The 15,799-nt window shown below is 34.4% G+C and overlaps 2 protein-coding genes across 2 annotated transcripts in view; both read right to left on the reverse strand.

Moving 5' to 3' along the window:
• Positions 1 to 8,018: 8,018 nt before the first annotated feature.
• On the reverse strand, positions 8,019 to 14,223 carry LOC127969555 (pancreatic secretory granule membrane major glycoprotein GP2-like). Its single transcript, XM_052571607.1, has 11 exons — positions 14,096 to 14,223; positions 13,284 to 13,370; positions 13,162 to 13,188; positions 12,020 to 12,082; positions 11,657 to 11,770; positions 11,385 to 11,569; positions 11,108 to 11,262; positions 10,769 to 11,014; positions 8,672 to 8,831; positions 8,414 to 8,516; positions 8,019 to 8,298 (listed from the first exon to the last, which is right to left on the reverse strand). Exons 2-11 carry the CDS (start codon positions 13,327 to 13,329, stop codon positions 8,189 to 8,191), a joined length of 1,209 nt encoding a protein of 402 aa, XP_052427567.1. The 5' UTR covers positions 13,330 to 13,370; positions 14,096 to 14,223; the 3' UTR covers positions 8,019 to 8,188.
• Positions 14,224 to 14,325: 102 nt separating this feature from the next.
• Positions 14,326 to 15,799, reverse strand: part of LOC127969286 (IgGFc-binding protein-like) — a 38,189-nt gene continuing 36,715 nt past the window's right edge. Inside the window, exon 54 of the mRNA XM_052571137.1 lies at positions 14,326 to 15,594. Within this exon, the coding sequence (XP_052427097.1) occupies positions 15,491 to 15,594 (104 nt within the window). The 3' untranslated portion in view covers positions 14,326 to 15,490. The remainder of the gene's footprint in view (positions 15,595 to 15,799) is intronic.

Below are 15,799 nucleotides of genomic sequence, written 5' to 3' on the forward strand. Positions count from 1 at the left end.
TACTGTGACAAATGTATTTCTCATTGTTTATTCATGTTAATTAATACATTAACTAATGGAACCTTATCGTAAAGTGCTGCCAGCAAATTCATCGTGAAGGATTCTTTTTGTTAATCGCTGCCTATACGTGAAGTCTCAGGCATGACAACACTATTTTCATAAACCGTTGCCTCTTGACGGAAAGTATAGCATAGTCTGACATATGCCTGCCCACTCTTGCCTTGCATGTCTTCTTGCTTGCTTCAATTGTCAGAACAGACAGAACAAAAACCAGTAGCCGTCAGTTTATGACACAATGCAAAGAAAACACGAAAGAGGAGGAGGATGAGAGGGAGCAGGAAAGAAGTACGGCTGGCAGCAAAGAGCAGGGTATATGTGCAGCCTTAATAGGAGAGTCAAGCTAGTGAGCCGTGTCACATCAGAAAGAGATGGAGTGCAAGAGATGGAGACGCAGGACAGAACTTCACCTAAGTGAAGTTCCATTCCCTCGGAAAAGAAAAGTCTGTCATAATTCACTTACCCAATTTTACTAATCCTGAATGAAAATAAAAAATAGGGAGTGAAAATTTGCTGAGTATGTACTCATCCTTTGGGTCTCCCAGTATATAGATGATTTTGGTTCATCATCAAAACAGATTCTGAGAAATTTAGCAGTACATCACTTAACCATCTGCAGTGAAAGGGTGCCGTCAGAATGAGGGTCCAAACAGCTGATTAAAAACATCACCAAAATTCACAAGTAATCTATGTGACTCCAGTACATCAACTAGTGTCTTGGGAAGTGAGAGAAAAATAAAATAAAATAAAAAACATTTTGTTTGTAACAAACAAATCCATCGTTTAGACATTTTAACCTTAATCCATCACGTCTGGTTAAAATGTGTGTCCATAATCAATAACACTTCCTCCAAGTTCATCGCCTGTTGTCCTTTCACAACAAAATCCACTTACATATTTGTTTAGAACAGTTTTGGGTAGCTTTTGTTTGTAAACATTGTGCATATTTTGATTTCTTTTCCACTGGAGAAACCAATTTTTTGGATGGATATTTTAACCGGAAGCAAATACACAGTTCTTGACTTAACAAAATGTTATGGATAGGAGTCATGTGGATTGCTTGTGGATACATCAAAATAGGATACATCAAGACAACAGTGGCACATGATGATAAATGATGGCAAAAAATACTTTGTATATCTTGTATCAAGTTACTGTATGAAGCAGAGATTTTAAATATGCACATATTCAACTTGTATGAGATTTGAAAGAGCAAGGGGAACCGTAAACAACAATTTGCATACGTTTCTGTGCCTTTCAAAAAAGCTAACATACAGTATGGCTTAAGAAGAAAATATAGTGGATGAGTCATACGGTATATAGTATTATTTTCAGGTCACCATTCACTTTCATTATATTGAAAAGAGCAGCATGTACATTCTAACATTTACTTTACAGTATATTGGATTTTTTTTTCTTTCTTTCTTTTGGTGAACCATTCCTTTAAAGCACCGACAATGTTAACACATTCATATGAGGATAGGGGACGCATGAATGTAATTACGTGCTATTACGTGAGAGGGAGCAGGAAAGAAGTACGGCTGGCAGCAAAGAGCAGGGTATATGTGCAGCCTTAATAGGAGAGTCAAGCTAGTGAGCCGTGTCACATCAGAAAGAGATGGAGTGCAAGAGATGGAGACGCAGGACAGAACTTCACCTAAGTGCTGTAAGCTGGAAAAGAGACAGCTGATGGTGAATGACAACTTTTCTGTCGCACAAAGACAAGTGAACGATGAGCACACTTGCAGCTGAGTGTCCATATCAGGACGTCCAGTTTTGAAAAAAATGAGAGGTCATACATCAAAGCAGACACTGAGAACTGCAAGTTATTTCAGCAAGACTGAGATTGCATGGCATCTGAAAGACCATTTACCAATACTACTAAAGTAGTTTTATTACTGTACTCTGGTATAGTTTATGCATTGCTTATGAACTTACACTAGCTAATATTTTCACTACATTTATAAATCTAGGTTTATGTAAATTTCTACATCCAAAGAGCTTAATTTTGGTCTCATCTGACCAGGATATATCCTCCAAGTATTTTACAGGCTTCTCTAAATGTTGTGCAGCAAACTTTAAGCAATGGAATCTTGGATGGTGAGCATACATAAAGGCCACAGCGGTTGAGTGCATTTCTTCTTCAGTTGTACCTGCTAATTCTAGGTCTTTCTGAAGCCCTCTACAAGTGGTCCTTGTGTCTTAGATTAGCATTCTGATAATTCTTTTCACTCCTCTTTCAGAAATCTTGCGAGGAGCACCTGGTCGTGGCCGGTTTATGGAAAAATAACCACTTCCAGATTATGGCCCCTACAGTGCTCACTGGAACACTCAGGAAATCCTTCTCTAACCAATGCCATCAGTGTTTTGCAAAAAATAAGGTTGCGATTGTCTTGAGAGAGCACTTTGCTTTTACCCATCATGAAATGTTTCTTGTGTGACACGTAGGTAGAGAGACATCTTTTATAGGCCATCAGTTGAGACTGAAGCAATGCTGTGTAATGTAGCTGTATAATGTAACACACACACACACACATATATATATATATATATATATACACATATATATATATATATATATATATACACATATATATCAAATACAGTAAATTATTGTTTATTATTAAGTCATGGTACACAATTCAAATCCCAACATATACATTGTTTCTCATATGTTAGTTGGTCTATAAAAATTAGTTAAATTACTGTTACCATTATTTTTAAATCCAGTAAAAACGAAATTCTAAAAAGAAAAATGTTTTACGTAAATTGCACCAGTGCACAGTGTATTATAACAAACATGAACAAGACCATTGCAGCAAACAAAATTAATTATATATATATATATATATATATATATATATATATATATATATATATATATATATATATATATATATATATATATATATACTGTATGTACTGTCACTGTACATGATCAGAGAAATCTGGAAACTAGGCCTGCATTAACTTAATCAACTACACTCAGTTTTATTTTGCATCCTCAGAGAAAATAGCACTAATTTTGTGCCTATGAATCACTGCCAAACAAGAGAGAATCAGAGTTAATTCAAAAAGGGTTGTATCTTCACTGGGATGGTTAAATACAGCAGCACAGGCCATTATTTCATGAATCATTAAAGCATCATTAACTTGGATTCCTGTTTACGACACTGTTTCCTAGATAATTCTGCTCTCCGGAGGACACAGGTACAGGTAATGTCCTATTGGTTTTCCTGATATTAGTTTCTGCTATTTTAATGAGTTCTGCGTAGATCACATTTCTGAGCCAGTGATATCAATGTATGCCAAAATCATTTAAATCAAACATGTCACAAAGTCAGCATTTCATTATGGAGAAAATCCACATAGAAAATCCACACAGACATATGAATAAATGGCCAGGCCAAAAGTAATCAGCAAATGTCTGTGCTTGTGTGTGAGTGCGTGTGTGTACATCTGTGACACGGTGACTTATACCGCTCGTTCTTCCACGGAACATTTAATTATCATTCATAAATCAGTATCTTTGGAGAGAGATGTATATTGTGAGAGGTTATCATCTGTGATGAGACTTTCACTGCATCTCTGATTCCTGACTGAAGACGTAGACAACGAAATGAGAAACTGAACTCAAGAGCTAAACTTTTTTTTTTGTCTGTCCATTATCTGTGTTAGCAGCTGAGTAACAACATATATTAAAATTTCCAAAGCTTCAGCGAGTTGCAGACTAACAGGCTTTTGTAGAATCACAGACGCTTGATATTAATCTTTCTCTCACCCTCTCTTTTTCTCTCTTATGGCTGGGTAATGGCCCTTGTCCTCTGTTTGATTAGTTCATCTCTCTGGCCTTTAAATAATAATTCACCCAGTATAGGTTTTGGCATGCCCAGTCAAGTCGGATATATGTGTGTGTCTGTGTGTGTGTGTGTATGTTCATTTGCATTAACAGAATCATTCCCTCGGAAAAGAAAAGTCTGTCATAATTCACTTACCCAATTTTACTAATCCTGAATGAAAATAAAAAATAGGGAGTGAAAATTTGCTGAGTATGTACTCATCCTCGGGTCTCCCAGTATATAGATGATTTTGTTTCATCATCAAAACAGATTCTGAGAAATTTAGCAGTACATAACCATCTGCAGTGAAAGGGTGCCGTCAGAATGAGGGTCCAAACAGCTGATTAAAAACATCACCAAAATTCACAAGTAATCTATGTGACTCCAGTACATCAACTAGTGTCTTGGGAAGTGAGAGAAAAATAAAATAAAATAAAAACATTTTGTTTGTAACAAACAAATCCATCGTTTAGACATTTTAACCTTAATCCATCACGTCTGGTTAAAATGTGTGTCCATAATCAATAACACTTCCTCCAAGTTCATCGCCTGTTGTCCTTTCACAACAAAATCCACTTACATATTTGTTTAGAACAGTTTTGGGTAGCTTTTGTTTGTAAACATTGTGCATATTTTGATTTCTTTTCCACTGGAGAAACCAATTTTTTGGATGGATATTTTAACCGGAAGCAAATACACAGTTCTTGACTTAACAAAATGTTATGGATAGGAGTCATGTGGATTGCTTGTGCGTACATCAAAATAGGATACATCAAGACAACAGTGGCACATGATGATAAATGATGGCAAAAAATACTTTGTATATCTTGTATCAAGTTACTGTATGAAGCAGAGATTTTAAATATGCACATATTCAACTTGTATGAGATTTGAAAGAGCAAGGGGAACTGTAAACAACAATTTGCATACGTTTCTGTGCCTTTCAAAAAAGCTAACATACAGTATGGCTTAAGAAGAAAATATAGTGGATGAGACATACGGTATATAGTATTATTTTCAGGTCACCATTCACTTTCATTATATTGAAAAGAGCAGCATGTACATTCTAACATTTACTTTACAGTATATTGGATTTTTTTTTCTTTCTTTCTTTTGGTGAACCATTCCTTTAAAGCACCGACAATGTTAACACATTCATATGAGGATAGGGGACGCATGAATGTAATTACGTGCTATTTGAAAGCCTTGGCGAGCATTTGTGCATCCGTGTGCCAGACATTGTACCATAGAGCAAATGCTGGGCTCGTTGTTGGCATCCTTTAAACATGATTCTGTCAAAAGAACAACATGGACTCTCATTTTCCTAATGGAGTATGGTGCACCTAGCATTTTAAAAATACAGAAATCACAATGCATAATGAATGAAAGTGTTTCATCTTTATAGATAGCTAATTAGGACACATTACTCAAAGTAACAGAAGCACAGATGGAAAAATATCTGCTGTTGATGTATCGAAGAGAAGGTGTGGTTTGGTAATAATCCTTGTTAGTATACAACAAACCTTGACACGTCCAGAAGTCTCAAACAAATCATCATGACCCTTTTATATCCCACATACTTGTGTCATTGCAAACAAATGAGCTGCATCACAGGGTGGATCTTTTGAATAACACTGTTCACAAATCAATTTCAATTTCATAACCAGCTTGACAAAGTGATATGCATATTGATCATGTAAGACAAAAATGATTCTTTCAGTGCCAGAGACACAGTTACACATTGCAGCATTAAAATACAAATATCCGCTCTGCAGAGAACTGAGAAAATTATGCTGATACAAATGTAACTCCCTGCCACTGAGTGACTACAGGCTCCACCAACTGTTTGCATGCAGTGCCATCTAATGTCCACTGCCCAGAATGCAGATTATACATATATTTTTAGGGACAATATCTATCTATCTATCTATATATATATATATATATATATATATATATAATATCTATCTATCTAATCTATCTCTATCTATCGTTACAAAAACATGTTTTTATAGAAATGAAATCGGAAGAAATAGTACACCTACCTGGAGCACACTCACTTCATCAGGAGCCCAAATATCTGTGGGGCAGGACATGGCTTCAAGTAGCCTAAAGAAACTATCATCTGTGAAAACAAGAGAACTGAGCCTAAAACTGAATATCCATCACTCCATGGAAACAAGCAATGTGCCTCACCTTAGATAATGCAGAGATAATGCCACCAAAGACTCAAAAATTAGAAACGGTCATAAGTTTTAAAAGTTGGCCTTATTTGATAAATTTATTCATAGTCAATTAACTACTTTATGCCAATATTCTGTACGATCTACTTAAGCTTACACATATTTAGGAAAAAAAGCAGCTCATATCGGTAAGTTTTTGTAACGATTCTTTGCTCAGAAGTGAAGCACACCAAAATGCAGTGGAAAGATCAAAACAACTAGGACGGTCATTAATTAGAAGTACAAAACGAGTATTTTTAAAGAAGAATGTTGGAGGATTTTGATATAAGGAAAAAATAGGCTGGTTTCCCTTTGCTAAAGTAAGGAAACTTTGCATCTTTTGATCCTGTAAACAAACGTTGCTTTTCACGTGACTTACCAGCGCATGCGCAACGTTGACGTCATGCTCTCGGAACTGCCTCGGTAGGCTTGGGTAGATTAAGTTGGTTATTAAGTTTTGAATATTGGTTATTTATTTTTCTTACAAAAATGCATGAGTTGCTACAGGAGGCCTTTGTTCAACCCCCGTATCTGTGTGAGAAACTTTTATTTTCTTTTATTATTATTTATTATTATTATTATTATTATTATTATTATTATTATTATTATTATTATTATTAATATTTATGGAAGGGCGCTTTTTATTTCATATCTTTTGGACTGAAGCAATGCGACACCCGCTGACAGCAATGTTAGAGCTCGAAAGCTCAAAGACAATTTTTAATATAACCCTGGATTCATCTTAAAGAAGAAAGTCCTCCATTGGGAGTGAGTAAAACAAAGCCTAATTTTCATTTTTGGGTGAAACTAACCATTTATAAGCACCTCACGTATAAACAGTTTGCATTTATCCAAAGAACCACAAGGTGGAACACTTTCCTGCTAAAAAAATCAATCTTGCTTTAGGTTACAATATTCGTGCTTATCTGTTTAATAACCCTTTTAATGAGAATAAATAATTTAGTGCCTGATATAGCCTAACTTGAATTAAGAATAAGAGAGAAATAGAGATGAATTAAGAAGAGATATAGCATCCTGATAAATGTGTCAATGAGCAAACAAACCTGAAACTGAAGGAAAGTTGGGAAGAAACAGGACTAACAAGTTTTGTGATGTTCAAGAGGCACGAGGTTGACATTTGATGCCACACATTTCTTTTAACATTTCATATAGCTACCCTTAACAGTTTTCTTCTTCTTCTTTCTTTTATTTCTTATTTTTGGGTGGAATAAACACATAAACAGCTATTTCAAAATCACATTACAAACTGTTTTGTGATATTGATAACTTCTGTATATTACAATTTGGAGAGAGGCAGATTCGCCATGTTTATACAAATGGGTATTTCAGTAGTTTTAGTGTGTGTGTGTGTGTGTGTGTGTGTGTTTAATGCACTGCTTGGTTTAGATTTGTTTTTTGCTTTGTTTTGTTTTACCAGATCCTCAGGCAAAATGTCTGAATGATAATCTGAAGGTTGCAAGTTCACGTCCACTAAAGAGCAAGTCATGAGCATGATTCATCACCACCACTATGTCTGTCATAAATCATAAATATAAGTTTTCCTGTAAATCCAGTCAAGCAATAGAATTACTTTGCTTAATTAGGATAAACTGTTGATTAAGTTTGTGTTTTATAAAATTAATTTATAGTCTGTAAGGATTTAAATGCAGAGTAATATATATGTATGTATATATCAATTAACTAAATGATATAAAATATATGTTTTCTTGGCAACTAGCTAAATTGAAATAAGTTACATATTTGGTTTATTTTTAAACTTGACATGAGATGAAGCCTAAACTAACTAATACGTTTAATTACTACTGGCTCATGAATAAAAACACAAAATGTTTTGAACTCACACATACTGTACCAAACACAAAGCAGTTCACTCTGTGTATATTCCATCTCATAAGAGTACTAGTTACATTTATCAGAATAAACAGTTCAGCAATGTCTGCAAACTGAAATTGTTAACATGAGGTTCAGATTACATACAGTAAAGTGAATATGTCACCAGTGCCGAATTAATCAAACACAGGTTACAGGGAGAGTCCTTAAAATGATTATTTAGTAGGAAAAGTCTAGAAGAATACTTATCATAGAAATGAGTAATATCATCAGAGAAGAATACAGACTTGGAGCCCTAGACACCCACACTTGGTTTGAGACCTGCACACCTATCAAGAGGGGATGTAAAATATGATTTGTGATCCATTGCAGACATAAAATATGTCAGATATAAATGAATCACAGACAACACAACTGTTTTGTTATTCAAATTCCATAAATCACCTTTGTTACCATCAGACCACATCAAAGGACCCACAGATAAGGAAGTACTGTCACGGAAGTCCAGAGATCTGACCTCTCTGTGATGGTGTTCAGAGTCACAGCGCTAAAAGTAACGAAAACAGGACATTCAGGTCATATGTCAGTTTATGTCATCAAATAAATGTCACAAACATCATCAGCAGAGGACAGCCACAAGTATCTTTAGGGGTAAGTGTGCTCCTTAAACATTTGATGTTGTGACAGGATTTGCACACTCACCACTGAGCAGTGATTGTCTGTCAGAAGGCAAAGGTGAATTGCGCAGTGCAGGTAAATCTTTGTGGAGTTTGAAACAAAGATAAACATGCTGAAGGAGAAACGGCTGGATGTAGAAACACCATTCTGCAGAAGCTCCACTTTGTCATTTGGACTGGGACACCTGAGAATATTCATAATGATAATCATTTAATAAAAAAATGAATCTGAAAATATACCGTAAAACAATAACAGTGAATCCTTTAAGAGTGATTGCCTCTGTTGTTGTATGCACTGCAGAGTTGTTTAAGTTGAATTAATATATTACAGCTTTATTTAAACATTTTATTTCTTTAAATTAAGGTTGAAAAGTTTTGTTATGGGTTTGGCAGTTTTAATTTTTTATTTCAATGCAGTTTTTTTATAAGAAGAGGAAAATATGGACAATAAAGAAATCAGTGTTTGTGAAAATTGTAAGTTTCCAGTGTTGTGAAATTTTAAACTGATTAACAAATAGTAATGAAAAAAAAAACATTAACTTCTAATGTTTTACATTTTTGCTTTAAAGAGAAGTTCTCGTGAAAATTGTAAAAACATTAATTCATGAACACTTTTAAACTTACTTGTTATTCAGTTTTTTTGAATTTCACAACACTGGAAACTGAGAATTTTCACAATTTTATTTACTTTGCACACCAACGCGTGTTATATACACACACAATTAAATAGAATTTTACATTAAATCAAATTTCATTAAGTTTTCAATTAAAGGGTTGGTTCACCCAAAAATTAAAATTATGTCATTAATAACTCGCCCTCGTGTCGTTCCAAACCAGTAAGACCTCCATTTATCTTTGGAACACAGTTTAAGATATTTTAGATTTAGTCCGAGAGCTCTCAGGCCCTCCATCGAAACTGTGTGTATGGTACACTGTCCATGTCCAGAAAGGTAAGAAAAACATCATCAAAGTAGTCCATGTGACATCAGAGGGTCAGTTAGAATTTTTAAAAGCATCGAAAATACATTTTGGTCTAAAAATAGCAAAAACTAAAACTTTATTCAGCATTGTCTTCTCTTCCGTGTCTGTTGTGAGAGTTAAAAACAAAGCAGTTTGTCATATCCAGTTCGTGAACTATCATACAAGAACCGTTTCTGTCAGACATGTCCGATTCGAGAACAGAGGAGCTGATGATACTGCGCATGTGTGATTCATCGTGAAACAGACCGACACACAGAGCGTCTGAACCAAACTGATTATTTTGGTGATTGATTCTGAACTGATTCTGTGATAGTGTTATGAGCGCGGGTAAACCGAAGGCTTGAATGAAGGGCAATCGTCACCAATGACGCCATTACGTTGAGCGCAAAAGAACCGGTGAACCGTTTTCTTCAACCGGTTTATTGAATCGAACTGTCCGAAAGAACTACTGGTGATCCGAAAACCGATGCAACAGATTCTTGACTCGTGAACGAGTCATTATCTGGCTTGGCTCTGTGTTCATCTTCAGTTCTCTCTTCACAGTAGTTCAGTCAGTGTACTGTTTGAGTCAATGAATTACTCCGGGATATTGGTTTGTTTTAACTCAGAACGAGTGTCAGCCACATTAAAAAAGTTAACAGCTTAAGTCATTTGTGGATTAATGCGTATTAAAGACGTGAACCATTTAAAACGATTCAGTTTGATTTGGTGAACTGGTTAAAAAAGAATGATTCTAAAAGAAAGAATACATCGAATGATTCGTTCGCGAACCGGATATGACAAACTGCTTTGTTTTGAACTCTCTCACAACAGACACGGAAGAGAAGACAATACTGAATAAAGTCGTAGTTTTTGCTATTTTTAGACCAAAATGTATTTTCGTTGCTTCAAAATATTCTAACTGACCCTTTGATGTCACATGGACCACTTTGATTATGTTTTTCTTACCTTTCTGGACATGGAAAGTTTACCGTACACACATTTTCAATGGAGAGACTGAGAGCTCTCGGACTAAATCTAAACTATCTACTCTGTTCCGAAGATAAATGGAGGTCTTACTGGTTTGGAACGACATGAGGGTGAGTTATTAATTACATAATTTTGGTTTTTGGGTTTTAAACTAAATTAACACACAGCTTACATGTTAGTGATGAGGTCCCAGCGGAGAGGGTAATGAGGATCGTTCACAGGTGTAGCCCAACATGTGTCGATCACTGAAGCAAACTGATGGCTGTCAACTCCATCAGCATGAACTTCCACAAAAATCTGTTCTTTCAGCTCTACGTTCAAACTACCAGCGAAGGGGTGAGAGAATTCAGCATCCCGATATGGAATCATCCTGACCCGATATGTCCCTTGACCAGCAGGAAGGGTCATGTGCACAGCACTGTTGAAATAACAGACAAATAATCCAGCAATTTCGAGACAATTCAAAGAAATATTTACAATGTATTTGTTCTTCACAATAGGTGAGTCCCACCTCTCCAGAGGGTTGATGTTCATGGAGATTGTTTGGGTTTGTAAGTAAACACAGCTAAAAGGAAGCTTGAGAATTATTTCCCTGCTGATGAGGTGTCCAGATGAGTTTGTCTCTCCCACAATAACGTTCTTATAGATGAAATGGGTGCCATTGGCCTGTTGGGACATATTATTTGAATTTGTATATTTTAAGGGACTTTTTAATGTATGATTTACAAAAAAGATAAAATAAATTGTAGTTCTTTTGACCATTCAAGGATGTACATAATGAATCCTACCACAAGATTTGTGCCACAGATGTGTTCATTGTTGTCAAAATAGAACTCCACTCTGCCATTCTGGACTGTTCCTCTGCAGCTGGGGTCATTGAGGTGTAAGATGTCGGAAGGAAAACCAGCCTCAAAAAGCTGACAGCGAGACAGAGACATGGAGCCAGAGCTGCTTTCACAGGTTTCAATTAAATCTGAATGAGAAACATCCAAGAGAATGTCAAAAACAAAAGTATAATCACTGAAACAACATTGACATGTAGTTGTAGAATGAGTCCAACCAAAGGAGTCATTCAGAGATCTGTAATGGTTTTCCATGCAGGAACAGCCGTAAACACCGTGTTTCTCTTCACACCGTTCAATCTCAGTGCAGTTGAGCTCTTGACAGGGGTCTCCTTCACAGAAGAGAACAACAACATTGAATAATGACCAAAGTTGGAGCAAACTTCAAGCTTGTTTAGAAGTTTTTGATGCTATGTCTCCATAATTTAGCCATACTTTTGTGAGAATGTGTCATATAGCCACACAAATGTTCTCCAGCAACTGAAATAGTCCTACATCTGACAGATGTTTCACAAGCATTTACAGTTTATAGTACCATCACAAGCTAAAATCATGTGAACATAAGACATGAAATACTTTACCAACAGATTCTGTGAGGGGGATTGCCTCCGTTCCTGTCGTGTACACTGATGTCTGGGTAAGGTCTGGGACAAATAATTATACAGTAATGTCAATCGTTTTAAAATTAGTATTATGTTGTTGTAAGCTGCTAGTTGTCACATGGTGTATGTATCAGTAGTGTGGTTGTGTGCACAGATTTGCTACTGTAGTGGTTTTGTAAATTTTTAGACACCTTACTTTTGTACATGCTCGATGCATTTTTACATACTTACAAAAATTATATGCTTGTTTTTAAAAATCAGGATCAAATATGCATAAGCTAGAAATGATAACATGCACAAAGTAAAAGATGTTACTTTAGTACCTTAGTTTTATATAAAATTTTATACACTTCAGAATTAACAATATTGGTCAGAACAATGGACTGATATTTACTTTTTATATTTTGGTGTTTCCTGAATTCTTGTGTGTCTAAATAGTTTTACTGTAAAAGTCAGCATTTCTTTTGTTAACTAATTGTTACAGTATTTTCATTAATTTAAATTAAAGGAATATAACTATAATATAAATACTTAAAAACTAACATTACTATATATATGTACTTCAACTATGTGTATATATAAACAACTAAAATGTGAGAAAAATTGAAAAAATACATAAAATATCTAAAACTGAAAGTATATAACAATAATAATTAATTATTTATTGAGCAAATCAGCATATCAAAATCATTTTTGCAGGAGCATGTGACACTGAAGTCTGGAGCATAAACTGCTGAAAATTTAGCTTTGATCACAGGAATAAATTAATTTTCAAAATATTTCATTATTTCAAAATCTATTTTCAATTAATGAATGATCAGAAGGCATATTGACGATACAATTTTGATTAAAATTGTTAAGATTACTGAGCATCTTGACTTGCATTTTTGAGTTTTCCGTGGTTAAGAAGAAATACATCCACTTAAATAAATGGACTGTTAATACATAAAGACAGCAAAACTAATCGGAGGTTATGTTGAGCATTTTGTAAAACCAAAACCCTTATAAAGTACCTTGAGCAGCATTTTTTTTTTTTTTTGGAAATAATATATATTTACTTAAAGGGGAAGAACTGTTATAATTCATGACGAAACAGACCCCAAGTATAACGATTAGCCTACCCGATGTTTGTCCTCCGATTCTATCACCTGTTGAATACAAAAGCATTTTGTCAATTCACTTATTTAATTGTGCAACTAATTCTTGGCCATAGGCTGGCATTTTTTATAGATGTGAAACTCACAATTTTTCAGCAGTAGTGACACACTGAATAAGATTAGAAACCTCATTTTTTCATTGAGGTTGTACGTCAAGATGACGTAAAACTGATCTGAAAAAAAAAAAAATATATATATATTTTTTTATTTTGATTAGTATTGATCTGATAGTATTGATAAAAGTAATAGTATCATAGTACCGAGACACTGATTATATTACTTCTGATGAATTTATAAAATATCTACACTGAACTTATAAAATATACCAATATTATAATTATTTTTATAATTTTATTATTCTGCCAAATGTTGTGCTATTTAGAAAATGATTTTTAAACACAGACAAGGGGTAACACTTCATTTTGATGGTCCCTTTTGAACATTCTGTTGATAATAAGTCATGTTGCAGCTACATGTCAACTAACTCTCATTAAAATATTAGTAAATTGTCTGCTTTGTTTCTGCTAACTGTTTATTGTGCTGGCCAAAATACATTCTACTGACCATTAGTAACTTTGCAAGTACATGTCTACTTAACCCTAACCCTACCATGTCTACTAATACTCTACTAGAACTCTAATGAGAGTTAGTAGATATGTAGGTGCAACAGTACTTCTAGTCAACAAGAATGTGTTAAAAGGATCATCAAAATAAAGTGAAACCCAGGATGTTATTCTTCTATTAAAATCGACATCTTCTATGCATCAGTAATGGAATTTGCCGAATAATTCCTAGATATACAAGGATTAAACTAAAGAAGAAGAAAAAAACAATATCAGAAAACCATTGCTGCATAATAATTTATATCAAAAGAGGAGTCAGATGAGATGAACTTTACCTGAGATGAAATGAAGCTGCAGAGTATTTTTGAGTGTTTGTCTCTTCAACAGTTCAAACTAAATACAGTGATGTTGAACTGCAGGTTTTAGATTCTTATAATCTTTAAATGGTAGGCGGAACATGGTTGGACCTAGGAGTTATTCTATTTTTTTTTTTCTTTTCTTACAATACTTCAAAAAATGTTTTTGTTGTTGTTTTTTTCTTCATATATTATGCATACCATAAATTCTCCCCACCCCACAGCAGATTATGGTATGGTTTGGTATGTGTTTCTTCAGTCGACTAATTAACCTTTCTGAGTTTAGAAAATGGTGACTTTTGACATTTTAAAGTAGGATGACGCATATGTACACTGTGCTTAATGCAAGAGTATGCTTGATCTCTTTGTTTGTGAATTCGATTGTTGTTGTTGTTTCCTCAGACGTGCAGTGCTGGTATAAGACACTTCATTTCACAATCTAGCTGGTGTTTTTCTTTTATGCTAACAATAGGCATGTATTGTTTCTACAGAGGCCTATTTTTCTCATACAACAAGTGTGTTTGCAGCAGTTATTATTTTTTTATGGCACTGCTGCAGTTTAGATTGAAATAGTTCGATTTATTGAGCAAATGTTTTTAAAGGCAAATAAATTAGAAAATCTCATACAATCTAACATGTATCAGGAGCTAACAGTATTCATCAGTAGACAATTCAAACTTTAATATAACTTTAATGTGTAAGCGAGAATAGCAAGAAGGTCCCTTTCAATATTTGTTCTATTTAAATTCTTCATGTTAGTATTAACAAATGAATCTGCTAAATGATTAAATCATTATAATGATTAATTCTAAATTCATAATTTTTATGTTAAGGTTTCTTATGTACAGTGCATTTTTCAGTAAAAATCCAAATATACACAAAATCAGTGAAAACATGTTTGTATCAGTAAAGAATGAAGAGAAACCAGTCATCTGTTAACACAATTATCTGCAAAACAGCATTTGACCCATATAATGTCTGTGTATAGCTGATTTGGCTTGAGATGGTTCATTATAGGATGAAGCCTAAGCCTGACTAAGAACAGAAAATAGCTGAAGTAACTACATTGTGACAAACAATAGTAAAAACAAAATCACACACACAGAAATGAAAATATGTACCCAAAACACAGAGGTTGTGATTTTTTTTTTTTTTTATCACGTTATTCAATATGCTTTATCCTAACAAAAGTAATAATAATAGTAACAAGATTGTTTGATTTAGAAAACATTTTCAACATTCACCCAAAGGTCACATTTATAGAAAGCTTGTAACAGTCTGGCATCAGCGTCACATTCATCGGGAAAGAGATAATAAAAATATATTGAAGAACAGATGTGTTAAAACATTAGGTTGATTGTCAGTGGAAATATTCTAGAAGATAATCAGAAGACTCAACAGCGAAATAAGTGATATAGTCAGAGAACCCAACAGAGATGGAGCCCTGGATGCTAGCACTTGGCGTGGCATCGGTGTATCTGTCAACAGAAATCACACAGCAGTCAGTTGATTGCAGCACTTCACGAGTGTATATATATATATAAAAATTTTTTTTTTTTTTTTTTTTTTTTACAGCGCGTTATTTTAATCATTCTTATGCATCCACTTTGCTCCAGAACAGAGTATGTGAAGGTTTTAGAGCTACAACACTTTTTTTTTTGTCATATCGATTGCTGAATTAAA

The sequence above is a fragment of the Carassius gibelio genome, chromosome B12, assembly GCF_023724105.1.
Source record: "Carassius gibelio isolate Cgi1373 ecotype wild population from Czech Republic chromosome B12, carGib1.2-hapl.c, whole genome shotgun sequence".
Taxonomy (NCBI): Eukaryota; Metazoa; Chordata; class Actinopteri; order Cypriniformes; family Cyprinidae; genus Carassius; species Carassius gibelio.